This window comes from Pristiophorus japonicus, chromosome 13 (assembly GCF_044704955.1).
Source record: "Pristiophorus japonicus isolate sPriJap1 chromosome 13, sPriJap1.hap1, whole genome shotgun sequence".
NCBI lineage: Eukaryota > Metazoa > Chordata > Chondrichthyes > Pristiophoridae > Pristiophorus > Pristiophorus japonicus.
In genome coordinates this window covers 139,453,872-139,479,494 of record NC_091989.1, presented here as the reverse complement: position 1 = coordinate 139,479,494, position 25,623 = coordinate 139,453,872, and the positions used below count along the sequence as shown (strand labels likewise).

The window sequence follows — 25,623 nt, the reverse complement described above, 5'->3', positions numbered from 1 at the left end:
TGCCCCGGTTACTGCCCCCAAAGAAAGTGGAGCACGGGCATTAACGCTCCGCGTCTGTTCAGGGGCAGTAACGATAATTCTGCGGTGGGGGCGGGACTTCGGCGGCAGGCGCTAAAAGTTCCGGCCCCAGAAGGTTACTGTCCCCAATCGGGATGCGGAGCAATTTTACCCCCTTAATTTTCTGTTTAATTCATATCTACCACACAACTGCAGCGACTTCATGTCATTCAATGCATTTCGATGGTGAAGCAGACAGCGAGATGCTGTTTTCGTGAAAATAACGGCGGAGCGGTGCAACTTGGACAGCAATTTTGGGATTTCTGCGTTTTACTGCGTATCTACCCTCACCTGAAGGTGCTGTAGCCTTTGCACATAAAAAATGGTGAGCACCCTTAGCCCTACCGTTATTTTGACAACAAATTATGGGCTGTATTCTTTAGATGTTGTTACAGGGGGTAGAGATGATGTATTGTGATTCTAGTGCTACTGCCATAAATTTAAAATATGAAAGAGTTTTAAAGTTACTAAAATGACATGTTCAGACAGCACTGAGACATAAATTAAATTACACTTCTAGGGGCATGAGAAGAGGAAAAAACAAACACCAACGATTTATTTAAATTTACTGCACTCTGGTAACAATCTGTAGTCTTCAGAATTTAAAACAGTTACTTTTGGGCTCTGTGTCAGAAATAAGGCAGCCAGAAATCAGAATCTCAAAAATACAGAGGAAAAATCAGGAGATTTCCTTCACGCCATCTATAATGTTCCTGAACAGCAAATCCTGATCAGAGCTTTTAAAGCACATAACTTGACCCTTTAAGACTGCACCATATTGGGTGGTTTGGTAATGCTATGTAAAGGAATCTCATTGAGCTGTGCCGCAGAGAGCTGGGATATAGGGTCATGCCTGCAATTTCCCACATGGTAGTGATTCCAACTGTTGTGTCAAAAGGAAGCACACTGGGAAGGTCAGGTGAAAATTAAATTGATGAACCAGTGTAATTGCTCAGAGATGCTGGAAAGAATATCCCTGACTTGGGCCTCCTTGTGACACAGTGAATATTTGAGCCCAACTAAAGAGAGCCCCCTATCTCCACAAAGTAGAACTCGGTCTGGAATTTGGGTAGAGACGTTACAAAAATTGAGCATTTTGTTTCTCGTGTATCACCGCATTTTGTTCTTTCAGTCATGGTGCATATGGTGTGAAAAGCCAGGTTTATACAAAGAAACTGGGCCAGCTTGTTCCTGATACACAAATCCCCAGAACAGATGTTTTGTTTTGTCAATCAGGGAAAGGCCAGGCCATTCAATTCAAATACAACTCATCAGAATTGAGTATTGTGATTAGAGTGATGCCCATAACGCAGGTTTTCTTTGTTTGATTAGCAGCTGTAGTTTTAAGAGACATCTGGTTAGATGTTTTGTCCTGGGTATTTTTTTTAAGAAATTATATCTCAGCTGGTTTTGTTCAGATAGGGTTGCCTGTCGCAAGCCACTACAGAAACAAAGGCTGTTATTTTATCAACCTCGGTGGGTCCGGGGCGGGCGATGTCGGTGGCGGGTCCCGACTCCATTGCTGGCTCCAGGCCGCTGTCCAAAATGATCTTCCCTTGATCAGGCTTGTTAAGCCCGACCAGCATGTTTACCGGTCCAATTAGAGGAAGCGGGTCCGGTGATGTCATTTCATGACATGTCATCAGCCGGTTTCCTTAAAGGGACCATGGCCAACTTTATTTTAATGTTTGTGCTGTCAGTGTTCTACAGCATTAGCCACTGAATGGCCACTGAACTCCCGCCTCAGCTTGACAGCCGTGGTCCCCAAACAGCATGGTTCCCGTGGCAATGAAGTTAAAGTGAAAATGTAAGTTTATAAAGCCTGTTAATGACCTGTCAACTAAATGTTAATGAGATTAATTGGGTCCCCTGCCGCTGCCTGTCTGGTCTGCTCAGCGCTGACAGACCCAACATTGGGAATGGCATGTGGCAGCGGGTTGACAGCAGGATCTCGAGTCGCTGGCAAAAAAATAACACTTTCCCACCTGACTCGCCACTGATCCTGCCCGCTGACCCCATAGAAAATTCCGGCTCAAGATTGGCCAGAAAGACTCTTTGGACAGTCAGCAGCAAACAGTTGAGGTACCATTCCACTAGCTCCAGCCCAATTTCAAGCAGGGATCCTTAAATAGTGACCAGGACCTACATTCATATTGAGTTTTCCCCACCAAACCCCAGGTGTGCTGAGGCCAGTTGTACTGCTACTACTGTCACCTTTACTGAGATCAGTCGGTTTAACATAGATCACAAATCAAACCACCTTTGTTTTTAAACAACTTAGCAAGTCTAGGATTTTGAAAATCTATCAATTGAGTTATTAAAAAAGTACTGAGTGAATGATCAGCCATGATCTTATTGAATGGTGGTGCAGGCTCGAAGGGCTGAATGGCCTACTCCTGCACCTATTTTCTATGTTTCTATGTTTAATACTCGCTTATAAACAGGACACATTAATTTTCTAAAACTAAAGAAAAACTCTGTAGAGAGGCAGATATGAGGGTCACAGTACTTCAAATTTACAAGGTAAATTAGCAGTCGGATACATGTGCGAATGGTCATTTATTACCCTGTAACTTAGATTACTTACTTTTGGTATGGTGTTCGCAACATAGCATATCCTCCACATATATTAAAATAGGCCTGTCATCCATTGGGTAAGCTCACAGGATGATGTATTTTAAGAGCTTTGGTTCACTGCAGTCTCACAAGAATGTTCTCTCTGAATCGCATGCTTCATAAGAGTTGTGGCCTAATCCCCAGTTCTCTTTCATAGAGACATCCTGCAGGGCAAGTTATCCTTACGCCGTGAGGTAAAACATTTTTTTTTAATCTAAATTAAACACAGTGGGCAAAACAAGATGGGAGCTATGTAGATGGAGGACAAACTACATCCAAAAATAATGGAAACCATATCAGAAAAAATAAATGTTTCATCCTCATTTCCTATATACTGAAAGATTAGGACTATGGCACAGTGATGCCAAAAATAATGGGACTGAACTGAGTGAGAATATAATCAAACCTGCTGTGTATCAGAACCTGAGTACATATGAATATAACCTTCCTATATAATCGACAAAACTTGTAGGATAATGTGTACTGTGACTCTGGAAATTGTTGTTCAGCGACATTAAATTCATGACAGCTAATACTCTCCTGTTGTCAACCGTAAGGGCTTCCACTCCCTCAATGTGCAGCTTGTCTGCAACCATAGTAAAATAATCATGCATGTGTGTGTCAAGCTCCCAGGGAACTGTCATGATTCTTTCGTCCTGCACCAATCCACTCTCCCTCAGCTCTTCGCTCCTCCAAGCAGACTTTCCGCCTCTGCTTGAAGACAAGGGCTATTCACTGCCGATGTGGCTCATGACATCCTTGAGGAGGCCAAGTACTGAGGCTGAAGAGCATTATAATGAAAGCCACATCTCCACCAGATGTGTCATAGAGCAGACAATAGGTATACTCAAAATGCACTTCAGATGCCTTGACAGATCTGGAGGGGCCATTCAGTACGCACCAGCCAGGGTCTCCAGAATCGCTGTGGTCTTCTGCACCCTGCACAACATAGCGCAGCAGTGGGGATTAGCGCTACATGAGGAGCAAGGTACTGAGCGCACAGTCTCTTCAGAGGATGAGGAGGAGGAGGAGGAAGAGCATCAGCTGGAAGACAAGGAGGAGAAAGAACAGGAGAAACCTGCAGCCCAGATCCCACCAGCACCTGAGCACATTGCTGTCCGGGAGGCCAGGGATAGGCTCACCTTGGCCAGATTTACTTAACTTTATGCTGCCATATGCTGCCACTTATAAAGCTGCCACATGCTGTGCCAGACTCCCACCACTCCACAGCAACACCATAAAGCACACCTATATTGACCAGGCCATTCCTTTCACACTAACCACCATTGCTGGAGGTAACGTGATGTCTCACCATTCACTCCAACTCATTAAGCCACTTCCAAAGGTGCACACAAATTTATCCAAGACCGGAAAATGATGAAAATAAAGATTTCTATGTTTGACATCACGTTAACAGAAACGTGACATTAACTTTGAATAAAACACCCAAGTGGCTACTCTGGTGAATCTACTTGTGTGGCATCTTTCTCTTACCCGTGCTTCTACGAGGTGCAATCCCTATGGCTTTAGCAGAGGTAGAGACAGCCTCCTCACTTCCCTGTTGCGACTGCTTAGACACTCTTGGCGGATGTCCTCTGGGTTTTGGAGCCTCTGATGGCCCTGCCAAAGTCTGCTCCTCCTGCAACTGTGCAGGGGCAGACTCGGCCATTGCTGTCTGGGGAGCATCTGTGGCTCTGACTGAGGGAGTGGCAATGGGAGAGAAATGTGAGCTCTTTGTGAGGAGCCCCCCTTCCATGTCCCCTCTCACCATCATCCCTCTCATGGGCCATCCGCACTTCCCTGCTAGCAAGGAGGTGAAGAGCACCTTGCTGCACATCAGTGGGGCCATGAGGACCTAAGTCTGCACTGATATCCCTCCTAAACAGGAGGTCTATGAGTGTCTGCCGTCTATTCTCCATGGAGACCATGTGCTCCTGTGAGTGGTGCATTAGCTGCTCCCTGCAGGTGGCCATCCTATCCATGGAAGAGCCTACAGTCGCCAACGCCTGCGACACGGTGATGCTCATGTTGGAGATGGCCTTCTCCATTCTCTGAACATTTGCAGACATCGTGGTTGCAAAACCTGTCAGAGCCTCCTGCACTTCTTGCTGCATCTCCAGGATCACCCTCTTTCTGGATGGCCCCCTGAAGCTCAATGTCTGCATGCAGCTAAGCAGAGCTGGGAGACTCCTGCTGGCTGGCTCTGTTGCACAGGAGGGCAGGAAAAAGAGTGGGCGAGCGATAGTGATAGGGGATTCAATTGTAAGGGGAATAGATAGGCGTTTCTGCGGCCGCAACCGAGACTCCAGGATGGTATGTTGCCTCCCTGGTGCAAGGGTCAAGGATGTCTCGGAGTGGGTGCAGGACATTCTAAAAAGGGAGGGAGAACAGCCAGTTGTCGTGGTGCACGTTGGTACCAATGACATAGGTTAAAAAAAGGGATGAGTTCCTACGAAATGAATTTAAGGAGCTAGGAGCTAAATTAAAAAGTAGGACCTCAAAAGTAGTAATCTCGGGATTGCTACCAGTGCCACGTGCTAGTCAGAGTAGGAATCGCAGGATAGCTCAGATGAATACGTGGCTTGAGCAATGGTGCAGCAGGGAGGGATTCAAATTCCTGGGGCATTGGAACCGGTTCTGGGGGAGGTGGGACCAGTACAATCCGGACGGTCTGCACCTGGGCAGGACCGGAACCAATGTCCTCGGGGGAGTGTTTGCTAGTGCTGTTGGGGAGGAGTTAAACTAATATGGCAGGGGGATGGGAACCAATGCAGGGAGATAGAGGGAAACAAAAAGGAGGCAAAAACAAAAGACAGAAAGGAGATGAGGAAAAGTGGAGGGCAGAGAAACCCAAGGCAAAGAACAAAAAGAGCCATTGTACAGCAAAATTCTAAAAGGACAGAGGGTGTTAAAAAAACAAGCCTGAAGGCTTTGTGTCTTAATGCAAGGAGTATCCGCAATAAGGTGGATGAATTAACTGTGCAAATAGATGTTAACAAATATGATGTGATTGGGATTACGGAGACGTGGCTCCAGGATGATCAGGGCTGGGAACTCAACATCCAGGGGTATTCAACATTCAGGAAGGATAGAATAAAAGGAAAAGGAGGTGGGGTAGCATTGCTGGTTAAGGAGGAGATTAAGGCAATAGTTAGGAAGGACATTAGCTTGGATGATGTGGAATCTATATGGGTAGAGCTGCAGAACACCAAAGGGCAAAAAACGTTAGTGGGAGTTGTGTACAGACCTCCAAACAGTAGTAGTGATGTTGGGGGGGGCATCAAACAGGAAATTAGGGGTGCGTGCAATAAAGGTGCAGCAGTTATAATGGGTGACTTTAATATGCACATAGATTGGGCTAGCCAAACTGGAAGCAATACGGTGGAGGAGGATTTTCTGGAGTGCATAAGGGATGGTTTTTTAGACCAATATGTCGAGGAACCAACTAGGGGGGAGGCCATCTTCGACTGGGTGTTGTGTAATGAGAGAGGATTAATTAGCAATCTCGTTGTGCGAGGCCCCTTGGGGAAGAGTGACCATAATATGGTGGAATTCTGCATTGGGATGGAGAATGAAACAGTTAATTCAGAGACCATGGTCCAGAACTTAAAGAAGGCTAACTTTGAAGGTATGAGGCGTGAATTGGCTGGGATGGATTGGCGAATGATACTTAAGGGGTTGACTGTGGATGGGCAATGGCAGACATTTAGAGACCGCATGGATGAACTACAACAATTGTACATTCCTGTCTGGCATAAAAATAAAAAAGGGAAGGTGGCTCAACCGTGGCTATCAAGGGAAATCAGGGATAGTATTAAAGCCAAGGAAGTGGCATACAAATTGGCCAGAAATAGCAGCGAACCTGGGGACTGGGAGAAATTTAGAACTCAGCAGAGGAGGACAAAGGGTTTGATTAGGGCAGGGAAAATGGAGTATGAGAAGAAGCTTGCAGGGAACATTAAGATGGATTGCAAAAGTTTCTATAGATATGTAAAGAGAAAAAGGTTAGTAAAGACAAACGTAGGTCCCCTGCAGTCAGAATCAGGGAAAGTCATAACGGGGAACAAATAAATGGCGGACCAATTGAACAAGTACTTTGGTTCGGTATTCACGAAGGAGGACACGATCAACCTTCCGGTTATAAAAGAGGTCGGGGGGTCTAGTAAGGAGGAGGAACTGAGGGAAATCCTTATTAGCCGGGAAATTGTGTTGGGGAAATTGATGGGATTGAAGGCAGATAAATCCCCAGGGCCTGATGGACTGCATCCCAGAGTACTTAAGGAGGTGGCCTTGGAAATAGTGGATGCGTTGACAGTCATTTTCCAACATTCCATTGACTCTGGATCAGTTCCTATGGAGTGGAGGGTAGCCAATGTAACCCCACTTTTTAAAAAAGGAGGGAGAGAAAAAACAGGGAATTATAGACCGGTCAGCCTGACATCGGTAGTGGGTAAAATGATGGAATCAATTATTAAGGATGTCATAGCAGTGCATTTGGAAAGAGGTGACATGATAGGTCCAAGTCAGCATGGATTTGTGAAAGGGAAATCATGCTTGACAAATCTTCTGGAATTTTTTGAGGATGTTTCCAGTAGAGTGGATAAGGGAGAACCAGTTGATGTGGTATATTTGGACTTTCAGAAGGTGTTCGACAAGGTCCCACACAAGAGATTGATGTGCAAAGTTAGAGCACATGGGATTGGGGGTAGTGTACTGACATGGATTGAGAACTGGTTGTCAGACAGGAAGCAAAGAGTAGGAGTAAATGGGTACTTTTCAGAATGGCAGGCAGTGACTAGTGGGGTACCGCAAGGTTCTGTGCTGGGGCTCCAGCTGTTTACACTGTACATTAATGATTTAGATGAGGGGATTAAATGTAGTATCTCCAAATTTGCGGATGACACTAAGTTGGGTGGCAGTGTGAGCTGCGAGGAGGATGCTGTGAGGCTGCAGAGTGACTTGGATAGGTTAGGTGAGTGGGCAAATGCATGGCAGATGAAGTATAATGTGGATAAATGTGAGGTTATCCACTTTGGTGGTAAAAACAGAGAGACAGACTATTATCTGAATGGTGACAGATTAGGAAAAGGGGAGGTGCAAAGAGACCTGGGTGTCTTGGTACATCAGTCATTGAAGGTTGGCATGCAGGTGCAGCAGGCGGTTAAGAAAGCAAATGGCAAGTTGGCCTTCATAGCGAGGGGATTTGAGTACAGGGGCAGGGAGGTGTTGCTACAGTTGTACAGGGCATTGGTGAGGCCACACCTGGAGTATTGTGTACAGTTTTGGTCTCCTAACCTGAGGAAGGACATTCTTGCTATTGAGGGAGTGCAGCGAAGGTTCACCAGACTGATTCCCGGGATGGCGGGACTGACCTATCAAGAAAGACTGGATCAACTGGGCTTGTATTCACTGGAGTTCAGAAGAATGAGAGGGGACCTCATAGAAACATTTAAAATTCTGACGGGGTTAGACAGGTTAGATGCAGGAAGAATGTTCCCAATGTTGAGGAAGTCCAGAACCAGAGGTCACAGTCTAAGGATAAGGGGTAAGCCATTTAGGACCGAGATGCGGAGGAACTTCTTCACCCAGAGAGTGGTGAACCTGTGGAATTCTCTACCACAGAAAGTTGTTGAGGCCAATTCACTAAATATATTCAAAAAGGAGTTAGATGAGGTCCTTACTACTAGGGGGATCAAGGGGTATGGCGAGAAAGCAGGAATGGGGTACTGAAGTTGAATGTTCAGCCATGAACTCATTGAATGGCGGTGCAGGCTAGAAGGGCCGAATGGCCTACTCCTGCACCTATTTTCTATGTTTCTATCCTCCGGCAAGGAGTCTCCACTGCTGTCCCTGTCAACACCATCTGCTATTGCTCACTTGTGACTTTTGACAGACCAGATGACAACACTATCTCGATCCACTGAGGTGTGCTTCTCTGCGGTGCTGGGTGCGCTTATGTCTGGTGACATTGCACCCTCAGAGGCTGGTGGCTCCTCTAAGGAGTTGTTTTTTTCTTATTCCTGGACAGTGGTGGGGGCTCTTGATAGACCTGTGGGAGAGTAAAGAGATGAGTTGGATATGTGATATGAAGAATGGGTACTGATATCATTATGCACATGATGACCAGTCCCCATATGAGTGACTGCTGTATGCCATGTAGCTGTATGATATGTAATTCTCTCACCAGGTTGCTGAGATGCCCCCCTCTCTCCGCCTCCCACCTCCAGCTGCTTGGCCACTCCTGATACTTCTAAAACAGTCTCCTCGGCTGTTGTGAGGGTGGCAAATGATGGAGGCCCAGCTCCAGTTCTCTCCCTCTCCCTTTTTTATGTGGGCTCTCTTTTCCTGCAAGAAGTGAAAGAAGAGAAGGTTAAGTGAGAAGAGAAGGTTGAGTAACATTCACGCCACACAAGTGCCAGGCAATGACTATCTCCAACAAGCAAGTATCTAGCCACCACCATATGGAGGGAATCATCAGAGAACCTGGGTGCAGCCCTCTGCCTCTGTGCAGTCATGTTTCCAAGTGTTTGGAACAATCAAAACCTCCAGTGCAGTGCCTGCACATTCCTAGATGAACCTTCAAATGCAGTGTGGCCATGGCTCCTTTAAATATCCCGCTGAAAACACGTCATCAGACCTGCACCATTTAATAGGGCCGGGTAATGCGCAGGGCAGGCTTAATAGGCCCCATTAGCCCAAAGTCGATTTCTGCAGCGGGATGGATGCAAGAATGGGGTCGCGACCCGCCATGCCGACAGTGCACACCTGACCCGCCCAGGTAAAGAAAATTCCGGCCTATGTTTTGAGAAGTGATAATCAAAAGCAAAAAAAGTATTTTTCTGCTGATCCTCTTAAGTTCAGTTTCTCCTAAAATGTTATAGAATTACATAGAAATTACAAAGAAACAGGCAATTCAACTCAACCAGTTCATGTTGTTTTTTATCACCCACAGTAGCAATACCCCTAACCCCATATGCCTTTAGCGCACTTTCCTGCAACACCTATCTAAACTATTCTTAAATGTGACCATGGTCTCTGCTTCAATCACCAACTCCAGTACTACATTTCACAGCCTTTGCAAGCCTCTGAGTTTCTCCTCTTTTCTGACCTAAATCTATTTTATATCTATGCCCCATTCAATCACAGTAAACATTTTGTTTCTATCCCATCCCTTCAATCTCCTTTAACAAAAACAGTCCTGTTTCAAGTGTTTTTTCGTATTTGTATCTCCTTATACCGAGAAACATCCGAGTGAATCTGTACTGCATCCTCTCTTGCCTCAACATCCTTCCTCTAGCGTGGAAGCACAAACGGCACAAAATACTCCTAGGTGGGTGAAGAACTATGGGGTAAAGTGTTTTAAGTGCGGCAGATGGTATCTTCCTCTAAGCTTTGGGAGCTGAAACAGTTTGAAAGTTATTTGTGGCCTCAAGTCTGTCCAGATGAACACAGTTGTTAACTATTGAGGTCTGGACATTTGTGGGCTAGGACCTTAATTGGAACCATCTGAAATAAGCAGAGGAACTGGGCAAGGGTGTCTATCTTTATTGTACTTGCTCAACACTAACTTGTCTCAGTGGTAGCACTCCTCTCCTGGGGCAAATAAGTCATGGGTTAAAGCCCCATTCCTGAGACTTAGCACATAATTAAGTACTGAGGGAATGCTGCAGTTCCTTTAATTTATTAACTTATCGCCCTCATCGGTAAGTGCAGATGCATTCTCCCGCTCCTCGCCGATCTCCGGGCCTACCGCTCCTCGCTGACCTCCGGGCCTCCCGCTCCTCGCCAACATCCGGGGCCTCCCGCTCCTTGCCAACCTCCAGGCCTCCCGCTCCTTGCCGACCTTCGAGCTTCCCGCTCCTCACGAAATTCCGGGTCTCCCGCTCCTCGCCGACCTCCAGGCCTCCCACTCCTCGCCGACCTCCGAGTCTCCCGCTCCTTCCCAACTTCTGGGCCTCCCGCTGCCGAGTGCATTGCTCCCTTGCGCCCCACTGATTTCGGATTCGGCTCCAAACTGCGTTTCTGACCTCTGCCCGCTAACAGCCCTCGTCCGGGCAGGTAAGTGATTCGTTGGTTGATTGATAAGTATCTCTTTTTCTCTTTTATAACAGATAAGTCTAAATAGAGGAATGGCAGGGCAGCTCAGTCCTGTGGAGTGCACATCCTGCGGCACGTGGGAAGTCCTGGACGCTTTGCGCAGCCTAGACAACCATGTGTGCAGGAGGTGTCTCCAGCTTCAACTACTCAAGCTCCATGTTTCGGAGCTTGAGCAGCGGCTGGAGTCACTACAGTGCCCCCGCGAGGCTGAGAGCTACGTGGAAAGCACATTTCAGGAGGTGGTCACCCTGCAGTTTAAAAGCAGGTCGGTGGAGGGGAAGTGGGTGACCATCAGACGGAGGAAGAACGCTAGGCAGGTAGTGCAGTTCCAATCTCGCTTTCCAACCGATATTCTCTTCTGAGCACTGGTGAGGGTGGTGGTGCCTCTGGGGAGTGCAGCCAGAGCCAAGTCCAAGACACCACGGGTGGCTCAGCTGCACAGGGAGGAGGGACAAAGAATAAAAGTACTTTAGTAATAGGGGATTCAATAGAGGAATAGAGTGGCGTTTCTGCGGCCGTAGCCGTGACTCCAAAATGGTATGGTGCCTCCCCAGTGCCAGGGTCAAGGATGTCACAAAGCGGATGCAGGGCATTCTGGGGGGAGAGAATGAACAGCTAGAGGTCATGGTCCATATCAGGACCAGTGACATAGGTAGAAACAGGGATGAGGTCCTGCAGACAGAATTTAGGGAGCTAGAAGAAAAATTAAAGGGGAGGACCTGAAAGGGTGTAATCTCCGGGTTACTATCAGTGCCACGTGCTAATGAGTGCAAGAATAGAAGGGTAGAGAGGATGAACGCATGGCTGGAGAGTTGGTGCAGGAGGGAGGGCTTTAAATTCCTGAGGTATTGGAACGCTTCTGGGGGAGATGGGACCTGTTCAAACCGGACAGGTTGCACCTCAACAGCGCCGGGACCAATAACCTCGCGGGGAGTTTTGCTAGCACTGTTGGGGAGAGTTTAAACTAGCTTGGCAGAGGGATGGGACCCTGAGAACAAATTCAATAGGGAAAGAAGTAAAGCTGAAATTGGAAAGCAAAAATGTAGAAAGTGAATCTGTAAGACAGATGAAACAAGGGTTAGTAAATAGTAATCAAGGAGGTCTTCCTATGCTAAATGGTATATACTTCAATGCAAGTATAACGAAGAAGGCGGATGAGCTGAGAGCACAGATAGACACTTGGGAGTATGACATTTTAGCCATTACAGACATGGCTGAAAGAGGGGCAGGTTTGGCAGCTCAATATTCCTGGTTACAGGATTTTTAGACAGGACAGAGAGGGGATAAAAAGGGATGGGGGGGGCGGTATTGATTAAAGAAACTATTACAGCTGTGAGGAGGGATGATATGTTAGAGGGATCATCAAATGAGGCCATATGAGTTGAACTGGAAAATAAAAAGGGGTGATCACACTGTTGGGCATGTATTATAGACCCCAAAACAGTGGGAGGGAGATAGAAGAGCAAATATGGAGGCAAATTTCTTTGAAATCCAAAAACCATAGGACAGTAATAGTAGGGGATTTCAACTATCCTAATATTGATTGAGACAAATATAGTGTGAAGGGTATAGAGGGTGAGGAATTCATAAAATGCATTCAAGAGAACTTTTTTAGTCAGTATGTAACAAGCCCAATACGGGAGGGGGCGGTTCTGGATTTAGTTTTGGGGAATAAAGCTGGGCAGGTGGAAGGGGTATCAATGGGAGAGCACTTGGGTGCCAGTGACCATAATTCAGTCAGATTCAAGGTAGTTATGGATAAGAACAAGGATAGACCAGGAATAAAAGTCCAAAATTGGGGAAAAGCTAACTTTGCTAAGTTGAGAAGTGATTTGGCCACAGTGGACTGGAAACAGCTACTTGAAAGTAAATCAGTGTCGGACCAGTGGGAGGCATTCAAGGAGGAGAACCAAAGGGCTCAGGCCAAACAGGTGCCCTTCAAGAAAAAGGGTGGGAATAACAATTATAGAGCCCCCTGGATGTCGAGGGACTTACGGGGGAGGATAAAGAAAAAAAGGGAAGCTTATGTCATATACTGACGATCAAATACTGTAGAATCTCTGGAGGAATATAGAAAGTTCAGAGGTGAAATTAAAAAGGATATTAGAAATTGTTAAGAGAGAGCATAAAAAATTGTTGGCAAGTAAAATCAAGGAAAACCCAAAGATGTTCTATAAATATATTAAGAGCAAGAGGATAACTAAACATAAAAACATAGAAACATAGAAAATAGGTGCAGGAGTAGGCCATTCGGCCCTTCTAGCCTGCACCGCCATTCAATGAGTTCATGGCTGAACATGCAACTTCAGTACCCCATTCCTGCTTTCTCGCCATACCCCTTGATCCCCCTAGTAGGAAGGACTTCATCTAACTCCTTTTTGAATATATTTAGTGAATTGGCCTCAACAACTTTCTGTGGTAGGAATTCCACAGGTTCACCACTCTCTGGGTGAAGAAGTTTCTCCTCATCTCGGTCCTAAATGGCTTACCCCTTATCCTTAGACTGTGACCCCTGGTTCTGGACTTCCCCAACATTGGGAACATTCTTCCTGCATCTAACCTGTCTGAACCCATCAGAATTTTAAACGTTTCTCTGAGGTCCCCTCTCATTCTTCTGAATTCCAGTGAATACAAGCCCAGTTGATCCAGTCTTTCTTGATAGGTCAGTCCCGCCTTCCTGGGAATCAGTCTGGTGAACCTTTGCTGCACTCCCTCAATAGCAAGAATGTCCTTCCTCAAGTTAGGAGACCAAAACTGTACACAATACTCCAGGTGTGGCCTCACCAAGGCCCTGTACAACTGTAGCAACACCTCCCTGCCCCTGTACTCAAATCCCCTCGCTATGAAGGCCAACATGCCATTTGATTTCTTAACCGCCTGTTGTACCTGCATGCCGACCTTCAATGACTGATGTACCATGACACCCAGGTCTCGTTGCACCTCCCCTTTTCCTAATCTGTCACCATTCAGATTATAGTCTGTCTCTCTGTTTTTACCACCAAAGTGGATAACCTCACATTTATCCACATTATACTTCATCTGCCATGCATTTGCCCATTCACCTAACCTATCCAAGTCACTCTGCAGCCTCATAGCATCCTCCTCGCAGCTCACACTGCCACCCAACTTAGTGTCATCCGCAAATTTGGAGATACTACATTTAATCCCCTCGTCTAAATCATTAATGTACAGTGTAAACAGCTGGGGCCCCAGCACAGAACCTTGCGGTACCCCACTAGTCACTGCCTGCCATTCTGAAAAGTACCCATTTACTCCTACTCTTTGCTTCCTGTCTGACAACCAGTTCTCAATCCATGTCAGCACACTACCCCCAATCCCATGTGCTTTAACTTTGCACATTAATCTCTTGTGTGGGACCTTGTCGAAAGCCTTCTGAAAGTCCAAATATACCACATCAACTGGTTCTCCCTTGTCCACTCTACTGGAAACATCCTCAAAAAATTCCAGAAGATTTGTGAAGCATGATTTCCCTTTCCCAAATCCATGTTGACTTGGACCTATCATGTCACCTCTTTCCAAATGCGCTGCTATGACATCCTTAATAATTGATTCCATCATTTTACCCACTACTGAGGTCAGGCTGACCGGTCTATAATTCCCTGTTTTCTCTCTCCCTCCTTTTTTAAAAAGTGGGGTTACATTGGCTACCCTCCACTCGATAGGAACTGATCCAGAGTCAAAAGAAAGGGTAGGGCCTATTAGAGACCATGAGGGTAATCCGAGTGTGGAGGTGGAAGATGTGGGTATTGTTCTTAATGAATACTTTGTGTCTGTTTTCACAAAGGAAAGGGGCAATGCACATATTGCTATCCAGGAGGAGTGTGAAATTCTGGATGAAAGAAACATAGTGAGAGAGGAGGTATGAAGGGGTTTAGTAGCTTTGAAAGTGGATAAGTCCCCAGGCCCGGATGAAATGCATCGCAGGCTGTCGAGCGAAGCAAAAGAGGAAATAGCAGAGGCCTTGACCATCATTTTCCAGTCCTCTTTGGATTCAGGCTTGGTGCCTGGAGACTGGAAGACTGCTAATGTGGTACTCTTGTGCAAGGGAGAAAGGGATAGGCTGAGTAATTGCAGGCGTGTCAGCCTAACCTCAGTGGTGGGAAAATTATTGGAAAAAATCCTGAAGGACAGGATAAATCTACATTTAGAAAGGCAAGGATTAATCAGGGACAGTCAGCAAAGATTTGTTAAGGGAAGATGGTGTTTGACTAACCTGATTGAATTTTTTGAGGAGGTAACCAGGAGGACCGATGAGGGTAATGCGAACGATGTAGTGCATATGAGCTTTAACAAAGCTTTTGATAAGGTCCCACATGGCAGACTGGTCATGAAGGTAAAAGCCCATGGGATCTCGGGCAAAGTGGCAAGTTGGATCCAAAATTGGCTTAGAGGTAGGAAGCAAAGTGTAATGGTTGAAGGATGTTTTTGTGACTGGAAGGATGTTTCCAGTGGGGTTCTGCAGGGCTCAGTACTGGGTCCCTTGCTTTTTGTGGTATATGTCAGTGATCTAGATTTGAATATAGGGGGCATGATTAAGAAAATTGGCTGTGTGGTTGACAATGAAGAAGAAAGTCATGGACTGCAGAAGGATATCAATCTACTGGTCAGGTGGGCAGAACAATGGCAAATGAAATTTAATTCAGAGAAGTGTGAGGTAATGCACTTGGGGAGGGCTAATAAGGAAAGCGTATACACATTAAATGGTAGGCCACTTAATGAACAAAGAGACCTTGGAGTGATTGTCCACAGATCCCTGAAAGTAGCAAGCCATAAGGTGGTTAAGAAGGCATTACGCAAGGCTTGTATTTTATGCCTCGGCCAATAAAGGCAAGAGTAGGGAGGTTATGCTTAAATTGTAAAACACTGGGTAGGCCACAGTTGGAGTATTGCGCGCAGTTCCGGTCGCCGTATTATAGGAAGGATGTGTTTGCACTGGAGAGGGTGCAGAGGAGATTTACGAGGAGGCTGCCTGGAATGGAGAATCTTAGCTATGAGTACAGATTAGATAGGCTGGGTTAGTTCTCATTAGAACAGAGGAGGCTGAGGAGAGACCTCATTGAGGTGTATAAAATTTTGAGGGGCCTGGATATAGTGGATAGCAAGGGCCTATTTCCCTCAGTTACGAGGTGGCATAGGTTTAAGTTGGTTGATGGAAGGTTTAGAGGGCATTTGAGGGGAAGCTTCTTCACGCAGAGGGTTGTGGGGGCCTGGAACTTCCTGCCTGGAAAGGTGGTAGAGGCAGAAACCCTCACCACATTTAAAAGGTGCTTGGATGGGCACTTGAAGTGCCATAACCTGCAGGGTTACGGTCCTAGAGCTGGTAAGTGGGATTAGACTGGATTATCATAGGCAATCCCTCGGAATCGAGGAAGACTTGCTTCCATTCCTGAAGTGAGTTCTTTGGTGGCCGAACAGTCCAATACGAGAGCCACAGACTCTGTCACAGGTTGGACAGATAGTTGTTGAGGAAAGGGGTGGGTGGAACTGGTTTGCCTCATGCTCTTTCCGCTGCCTGCACTTGATTTCTGCATGCTCTCGGCGTTGAAACTCGAGGTGCTCAGCGCCCTCTCGGATACACTTCCTCCACTTAGGGCGGTCTTGGGCCAGGGACTCCCAGGTGTCAGTGGGGATGTTGCACTTTATCAGGGAGATTTTGAGGGTGTCCTTGTAGCGTTTCCGCTGCCCACCTTTGGCTCGTTTGCCATGAAGGAGCTCCGAGTAGAGCATTTGCTTTGGGAGTCTCATGTCTGGCATGCGAACTATGTGGCCTGCCCAGCGGAGCTAATCAAGTGTGGTCAGTGCTTCAATGCTGGGGACGTTAGCATGGACGAGGACGCTGATGTTGGTACACCTGTCCTCCCAGGGGATTTGTAGGATCTTGCGGATACATCATTGGTGATATTTCTCCAGCAACTTGAGGTAGCTGCTGTACATGGTCCATGTCTCTGAGCCATACAGGAGGGCAGGTATTACTACAGTCCTGTCGACCATGAGCTTGGTGGCAGTTTTGAAGGCCTGGTCTTCAAACACTCTTTTCCTCAGGCAGCCAAAGATTGCACTGGAGGCGGTGTTGTATCTCGTCGTCTATGTTTGCTCTTGTTGATAGGAGGCTCCCAAGATACGGGAAGTGGTCCACGTTGTCTAGGGCTGCACCAAATAGACTGGATAACCTCTTGTTGGCTGGCGCAGATACGATGGTAAGTACTTCAGGGAATCTAATTCAGCCAGAATGGTCTCCTGGATTAATTTCGATCGCCTGGATGGATCAGATTTTTTTCCCCAATTGGCCTGGGTTTTTAGCCTCTCCCAGGAGATTGCATGGCTCCGGTTTGGGTGGAGTGTAAAATGTTGCGATGCATGGGGTATCGCAGTTGTGTGGGGTGGACTAGTTGGGCCGGATGCTCTTTACCTGCCCGCCATTGTTCATAGGTTTATGTGTAACCTTCAGGGCTGCTGACTGAGGGCCGTGTGGCTCTGTCGGCCGGTGCGGTCCCAAAATGGCCTCCTTCTGTGCTGTAGATTTCTATTTCTATGTTAGAATTGCCAACTTTCAGATGAAACATTAAATTGAGGTCTCCTCTGCCCTGTCAGGTAGATATAAAAGATCACATGGCACTATTTGAAGAGCAGGGGAATTCTCCATGTCCTGGCCAACACTACTAAAAACAGATTATCCAGTCATTTACAACATCACTGTGTGCAAATAGGTTGCCACATTTCCCTACATTTAAAGTTTGGGTAGCTGCTGGTCTCAAAAGCCTGGATGATGACTGGATAGCTTTACCTCACAACATCTGGACACGTTTCAACCAATCTACATTTTCAGCTTGTACAGTTGGCAGAATTTGCCAGCATGTAATGAGTACATCAGCACATTTTGATGTAGAAGGATGTATCCCCTTATCCTGCAAGGATTTGAATTGCTTTGCTTTTTCCAAAAGACTGAAGCAAACTATAAACTGAATTGTTAAAGCTTGGTCCCCTGCCCAAGTTTCTGACCTCACCCCCCCAACCCCGAGCTCTTGATCTCCCTTCCCCACCCAAGATCTTGACCTTCTCTCCCTGCCCAAGTTCCTCCCCACACCCCAATAGATGGGGCATTGTATGTGGGTCACAGATTGTTAACAGGTTTATTGGGAATGAAGTGAATAGTGACAGTGTCGTGACTTCTGGATTTCGTCCAGTCCAATGATGTCACTTGCCACACACGTACCGAGCTTTCCGAGAAATCAACCAGGTGCAGGGGAAGGGGAGGGGAGGGGAGGGAGAATGTGGTACAGGTGTAAAGGGAGTGGGGTTGGAAGACCGTGATCAGTCTTACCATCTGGATCATGTTCTCGTCCTCATCTCTTTCTCTCCACCACCCCCCCCCCCCCCTTTAAGATTGATGTAAGAGAAATTTGGCATTAGGGGTACCAGCGGGACAAGGGTTTAAGTGCTGGTTCCTGCATAAGGAGGTAAAGGCTTTTCTTCTCACGCCTTGTATCTCTTCTCACGCCTTGTACATTCCAGCTCCAAGGCTCCAGAAGGTACTGTTATGGGTTGGGATACCAGATAGTATTCCAACATGGAATGTCAATAGGAGAGAACCTAAACAGACCGCTGATAAGGCGGTGAGAAGAGACCAGAGAGACTTCATGGCACCAAAGGAAATGTATAACAAATCGCAACGTAATGATACCATTCTGGGAATGGTCTAAGATGTCACGAGATCATGGCCTGTCAGTCAGAGCTCATGACCTGTCAATCCGGAGTAGTACTGATAAGGTAGTCCAATTAGGGAAGTAGCGCTGATAAGGTAGTCCAATTAGAGATCTAGGGAGGTCTTGTCCGGGAACAGAGGGTTTTTTGAAATGTATAAAAGTTGTATGATTGTGCTATTCAGGGAGCATCCCCACTCACAGGCGGCTGTGATGCGGGTTGTTCCCGGACATTCGTAATAAAGATCGTTATATTTTGCCATCCGTCTGTGTCTGCTAACTTCGAGAATTGCTACGTGGGCTGGGGCGAGCGTCTATATCAGTGGGCCCGCTCGTGGGAAAAGAAGCCTTCCCTCTCTCCCCCAACATTTGGCGCTGCGAGCAGGGTACGGACTTCCCGAACGGAACAATGACCCAGCTGTTGGGGTGAGTATGTTTTAATTTACCACCTTCAAGTTAGAGCTGTGGCATTGTAAACCGCAAGGGAAGGAATCTGTACAAAAGAACCATCTGTAGTGAGTCCCGGAGGGACGGAGATGGAGGACAAGGACGATCTAGGGGTGAAAGGGGGGTCAAAAGGTGCATCCTAAAACGCGCGCGTGGAGGTAGCACGGCAGTGCGATCAGGGTACGACGCAAGGGAAGATATAGAGGGAGAGTGAGGTCTATTGACCCGAAGCGGTACGAGCGCACGGTGCTGGGACGAGAGAGAGAGGGAATAGAGACAACGTCTCTGAGCAGTGACGGGATATATTGACCCAAAGCGTGCAGTGGTACAAGTGTATGGCGCAAGGGAAGACATATAAATCGCGTCCTGCATACCTGACACAAATTTAAGGGAGTACCCACGACCCTCATAGCCCGAAGAAGATGGGTAACTCGGCAAGTAAAGGAACAAATGGAACTGGTGAGGGAATGGGGACCCAGGCCATTAAACAAGGGAAAAGGGGAGAGGGTAACCAGGGACCCGAAGGGTCTCTATTAGAATTACTAAGTAACAAATATGCAACCTTAATGGAAGGGATGAAGCGGAGAGGGTGGCAGCCCACGGATGCCCCCGATAGGCAGAAAAAATGGTGGGATAGTCAGACCAAAAACAAGGTTAGAATGGCCCAGGCAATTATCCTCACCTGCTACCGGGAACTAGTAAAGGAAATAGATACCCATGTTGAGCTGATTCAGAAATTAAACACGAAAATAGCAACCTTAGAAAGGGGCGTAAAGGAGAACGGTAAACCCCGACAGGGTGCACCAGCAATACCCAACCCAAAGGCAGCCCCGATAGCCGCTCCACTGTACCCCTCCCTGGAGGAAATAACAGTAGGAAAGCCTCCAGATGGTGAAACGCAGAGAGAGCCCCCGGCATATAATGAATACATACAGGCAGCTCCCGTACGCACGACTACCACCCCTGCACACGGACAGCAACCCGCTCACGTCACTATACAAGAAGTTCCCATTACCCCGCATGAGAGACAGACACTATTAAAGGATCTACCCACACCCAAACCCAATAGCAGAAATACAGACTTCTGGCAAAAGGTTGAGGAAATGTTCGATGCGCATAACTTAACCTTAGGTGACATACACAGTTTGGTAAAGGCCAAAACCGGTAGTGTAAATTGGCAGAGGGCTACCCTATACGTGCAAAATGGTGGCTGGATGACAATAGTCCAAGAGTTAGAAGCGCAAGGGGTGGTGAAGCCAGTAACAGCCACCACTAATTCACCGGTGTGGCCTGTGAAGAAACCCGACGGGACTTATAGGTTCACCGTTGATTATACCGCCCTGAACAAAGTCACCCCAAGGGAATACCCGATTGTGGCAAGCCCTTCGACTGTGTTCAACGGCCTGAACCCAGAACATAAAATCTTCACGGTACTTGACATAGCAAACGGGTTCGAGGAGGAGTCACAGAAGAAGTTTGCCTTCACTATAATATACGTGGACAAGGGTGCCCCAGGGGTTTCACAACAGCCCGGGAATATTTCACCGGGCATTGTCAGGGATCTTGGAACCCCTGGATGTAGGGGAAGGAAGCACTGTACTACAGTAAGTGGACGATATTCTTATCGCCTCAGGTACTGAGGCACAACACCTGGTGGCCCTAACTACAGTACTAGGGGCCTTACAGCGCTTGGGGTTGAAGGCTAACCCTAGGAAAGCCCAGGTCGGAAGAAGGGAGGTTACATACTTGGGATACGTAGTATCCCAAGGGAACAGGCAGATGCCCGCTGATAGGAAGGAGGCTATTAGAACTATGCCTAGACCAGGGACAGTGAGAGGGGTTCGACAGATATTGGGGCTATTTAGTTATTGCCGGAACTTTATTCCAGAATATGCAGAAATGGCCAAGCCGATACAGGATCTAGTAAAAGGAGGTAAACCTTCCCAGGAGCCTGTAGACTGGGGCCGTCCCCAGGAAGCGGCATTCACACAGCTTAAACACGCCCTCATGAGCGCACCTGCTTTGGGGTTGCCGGATCAGAATAGGCCCTTGCACCTGTATATGTACAATAGTGAGACCCACTACAATGCAGTGGTAACCCAGGAACACGGGGATAGACAAAGACCCGTCACATACTACTCCACGAAACAAGGAGCAGTGGCCGCGGGCCTATCTCGATGTGTCGCAGCCCTTGATTGTGCGGCATGGGCCGTGAGGGTTAGCGAGCCTATCATAATGACTGGGCAGATTATCCTGCATACACCACATACCCTTGTGGAACTGCTTAACACTGGGAGACTAAGGACGATATCAGACGCACGACGCGCCAATTGGGAAGCAATGCTTTTGCCCCCAAATGGCGCCTTGACTATCATAAAGGATAGCGGGAATAATCCCGCAGGCTGGATAGTCACCGAAGGCAAGGAGCACCAGTGTGACCCCACGGGGAGCGAGGAAGAAGGGAGCCAGATTAGGGAAACCCCGCTCGAAAGGGCAGATATGGATCTTTATGTAGATGGATCCCGTCGATATGTAAACGGAACCCCCCGGACAGGGTGGGCAGTCATGGACAGCAATGGGCAAGACAGGGGAAAGGGTGCCCTAGAGGGAAATCTATCAGCTCAGGCAGCGGAATTTGTAGCCCTTACCAAGGCACTGAAACTAGCAGCAGGAAAAAGGGTCAACATATACACTGACAGCCTTCGGAGTGGTGCACGACTACATGACTGCTTGGAGGAGGCAGGGATATGTGACTTCGGGAGGGGGACCCATTAGGCATGAAGAGATAGTCAAGGGATTGGTAGAAGCTTCCCTCCTCCCTCAGGAATGTGCAGTAATAAAAATTAAAGCGCACTCAAAAATCAGGGAAATGCCTGGGCAGACGAAGCTGCCAGACAGACAGCTGGAGCAGACAGGACCCCGATTGGCTCATGTGTCACCCAAACAGAAGAAATAAACATACTCAAGGTACAGGGAGAATCCACCCCGCAAGAAATAAAAGGATGGGAACAGAACGGAGCAAGAAAGGGGGCAGATGGAGTGTGGAGGAGAGATAACAACGTGGTGGCCCCGGAATGTCCCCGACAGAATCTATTGGGTCTCTACCATGGGTACACCCACACTGGTAGGACTGGCATGATAAACTCCATGTCACGATGTTGGTGGTGGGAAGGAATGGGGAGAGACGTAGAAAACTATTGTAGGAGGTGTATAACCTGCTCAAAATACAACCCGGGAAAAAGGATAACGGTCCGACTGGGACACCAACCTCGCCCAAAGGGACCCTGGGAAGCCCTACAAATAGATTTTACCGGGCCACTGCCCAGCCAGAGGGGAATAATGTACTGCCTGGTAGTAATAGATCAATTTACAAAGTGGGTAGAAGCCTTTGCCACCAGGAATTGCACCACCGATACAGTGGCTAAAATCCTGGCTGGAGAAATAATACCCAGGTGGGGGATGCCACTGCAGTTGGACTCAGATCAAGGTACACATTTTACAGGGAAAGTCATGAAACAAGCCTGTGCCCTGCTAGGAATTAAACAAAAATTCCACATCCCGTACCATCCGGATTAGTAGAGTGGATGAATAGGACTCTAAAAACTGCATTGGCCAAGGCAATCGAGGAGACTGGGAAGGGGTGGGTGGAGTTACTGCCACGAATCCTAATGAAATGGACCAGTCCCCACCAAGTGATCATGATCAGCGACACATGCGCTTGCATGGATATGGGGGGTATTGGTAGATGGAAGCACTGGACCCAGTTGAAACGATTTGGATCTTAACCGACCGGTGAACACCGGAAACGTTGTGTTTTACAGGATCCTATTCCTCCTTGGAGCCAGGACATCATCCGACGAAGGAAGCTACAGACCCCAAGGCCTATACTATAGAACATCTGAAACTATTAACTGTGATTCGAGAGCCTTAGTGGTGGTAGCTGGTACAACAGTAGATTTAAATTGTAGCATTGGACTAACGGGCACAACTCAATTCAACCCGGATGACAATCGACATTGGGGGTGGACCAATAACCAGGGCATAACAGTAATAGTAAACGAGACCGCAGTGTGCTTCGTGCTAGAGAAGAAACGGGGAAGTTGTACTCACAGGGAGGCGGCACAAATAAGGTGCACGCCTGTCTTTGCCCAATTCTCAGGGAGACCTCAACCAGGGGATACCAGTTGCAGAATATGCCTGGCCTCCCCGTGTGTGGGTACCGATCAGTGGTGTTGGGACATTCGAGTCCGGAATAGATCCACCACCATTGCTCCAACAACCACTCTGGGAACTACAACTCTTTATAGTACCACCACACATCCCCCTCCCCCATGCCCGTCCATAAAGACGGGAGTCACAGGGGGATTAGTAATAAGGAAATCTAAGAAGAAGATACATTTTGGGGTGTGGCAACGGCTACTTACAGTGGTCCTAAACCTCACGGATATCATCCTTCCTAGCTTCTGTGGGAATGAGACTATAAGTCTGTACCAGAATCTAACTCAGAGAATCCTTGAAGGCCCGGAATCCACAACCATGAGATTCAATACCAGAAAAGGGATAGAACGAGGTCGAACGAAGAGGGATATACTGGAAATGCTGGGCACGGGTTACGCTGCGGGACTTGCAACAGTGAATACCATAGACCTGTATGCAATAGACGATAGGGTCAATACCTTGACGCAAATCTTGAGGGGTGTGCTGGGGAGGGACATGGATAACCAAGTCTTACAAGCGCGGTTGGGAGATGGCGCGGAAGGAGAACGGTTACAGGTGGCCCATACCTTGCAGAAACATGCCAAGACAATAAATTTGATCCATGCAATGGGAAACGCTATAAGTAAACGATTACAAGCTGAGATAGTTTGCTCCGGGTATGGGGCCTGGATATTAAGTGAGGTACAACATAACTTGGAGCAACTCCAAAATGGGGACATACCAGATTGGATCCCAAATAGTATACTTAACAATTGGACTCTAGATAAAAAGGTGAATAACACATGCGAGGTACGAAGGAATAGCCACGCACGGGTGCCAAAATTCAGATGTATTACTGGGCGAGTGAACATGATCAGATTTGTGTTGTCCATACCACAGTATGATGTAACAAAGGGAGACCCCTTATACCAGATTGATAATATCGGTGAAGTGAGAAACCAAACTCGGTTGCGTTACCATCAGCCTGCCAGATGGGCGATTAAAGTTAACAATAGTACCAGAGGCATTGCCATAACCGACTGCTATAAAAATAACCAAGTGGTTTTATGTCGAGATAGGGCCACGAATGACGAATGCGGATTCCACCAGATAAACGGATGTATGCTGAGTATCACTCCTCTTAAACACGACCTGGAGACCATCGCTGCCCCGCAAGGGAACGGAGAGTGGTGCGTGAGCACGGGGGCAGCCAACCTAACCATTAAGACCAGGGGAGGAGTCACCCCGTGTCCTCATTAGTCCTAACTTCTGCTTCAGACCAAAGGGTGAAAGACATAGACGGATATCATATTCATCCCGAGGCAACGGAAATCATCCACGGAACAATCACGGATATCCTCCGAGAAGGGTACGAAGAGGCGGTATGGGAACCGCAAGGCAAACAGATACCGGAATTAAATGAGGAACAATTACATCTGGTGCAAGGAATCCAAAATCAAAGACGACAGTATATCCGGCTGATGGAAGAAATAGACAATTTACAGAGAGACACTAACGCAATGCTGGCTGATCAGCCCTGGTACGCAAAGCTGTGGGACATTGGACTTAATATTCAAATTCACCCATGGATAAGAATAATATCACACGTACTTGTAGTAATACAGGGCCTCGTTCTGTTGGTCATGATTGGATTAACATGTGCAAGAATAAAACAGGCCAAACGACACGTCAGGGCACGCACTATGATTAAGGCCATAAGGGATGAAAATTTAAGCAGTCCGACTGGAAGGACTTACCTTATATAACTCTGTGGGAAGGTTTCAGGAGGTCCCGAAGCTTGGGAGATGGCCACCCAGGTGAACGAACCTATCTGGAACTCGCCTACAGGGAGATAGTTGTCAGGAATTATAGCCAAGGGCCAAAAGGGGGGGAATTGTAAGAGAAATTTGGCATTAGGGGTACCAGCGGGACAAGGGTTAAAGTGCTGGTTCCTGCATAAGGAGGTAAGGGCTTTTCTTCTCACGCCTTGTATCTCTTCTCACGCCTTGTATCTCTTCTCACGCCTTGTACATTCCAGCTCCAAGGCTCCAGAAGGTACTGTTATGGGTTGGGATACCAGATAGTATTCCAACATGGAATGTCAATAGGAGAGAACCTAAACAGACCGCTGATAAGGCGGTGAGAAGAGACCAGAGACACTTCATGGCACCAAAGGAAATGTATAACAAATCGCAACGTAATGATACCATTCTGGGAACGGTCTAAGATGTCACGAGATCATGGCCTGTCAGTCAGAGCTCATGACCTGTCAATCCGGAGTAGTACTGATAAGGTAGTCCAATTAGGGAAGTAGCGCTGATAAGGTAGTCCAATTAGAGATCTAGGGAGGTCTTGTCCGGGAACAGAGGGGTTTTTGAAATGTATAAAAGTTGTATGATTGTGCTGTTCGGGGAGTATCCCCACTCACAGGTGGCTGTGATGCGGGTTGTTCCCGGACGTTCGTAATAAAAATAGTTATACTTTGCCA

General features: G+C 47.3%; 1 protein-coding gene across 1 annotated transcript; it reads left to right on the top strand.

The window, feature by feature from the left end:
* On the top strand, positions 1 to 25,621 carry LOC139278300 (uncharacterized). The gene is made up of 2 exons (XM_070896951.1): positions 1 to 382; positions 22,760 to 25,621. Exon 2 carries the CDS (start codon positions 23,475 to 23,477, stop codon positions 24,393 to 24,395), a length of 921 nt encoding a protein of 306 aa, XP_070753052.1. The 5' UTR covers positions 1 to 382; positions 22,760 to 23,474; the 3' UTR covers positions 24,396 to 25,621.
* Positions 25,622 to 25,623: the final 2 nt, after the last annotated feature.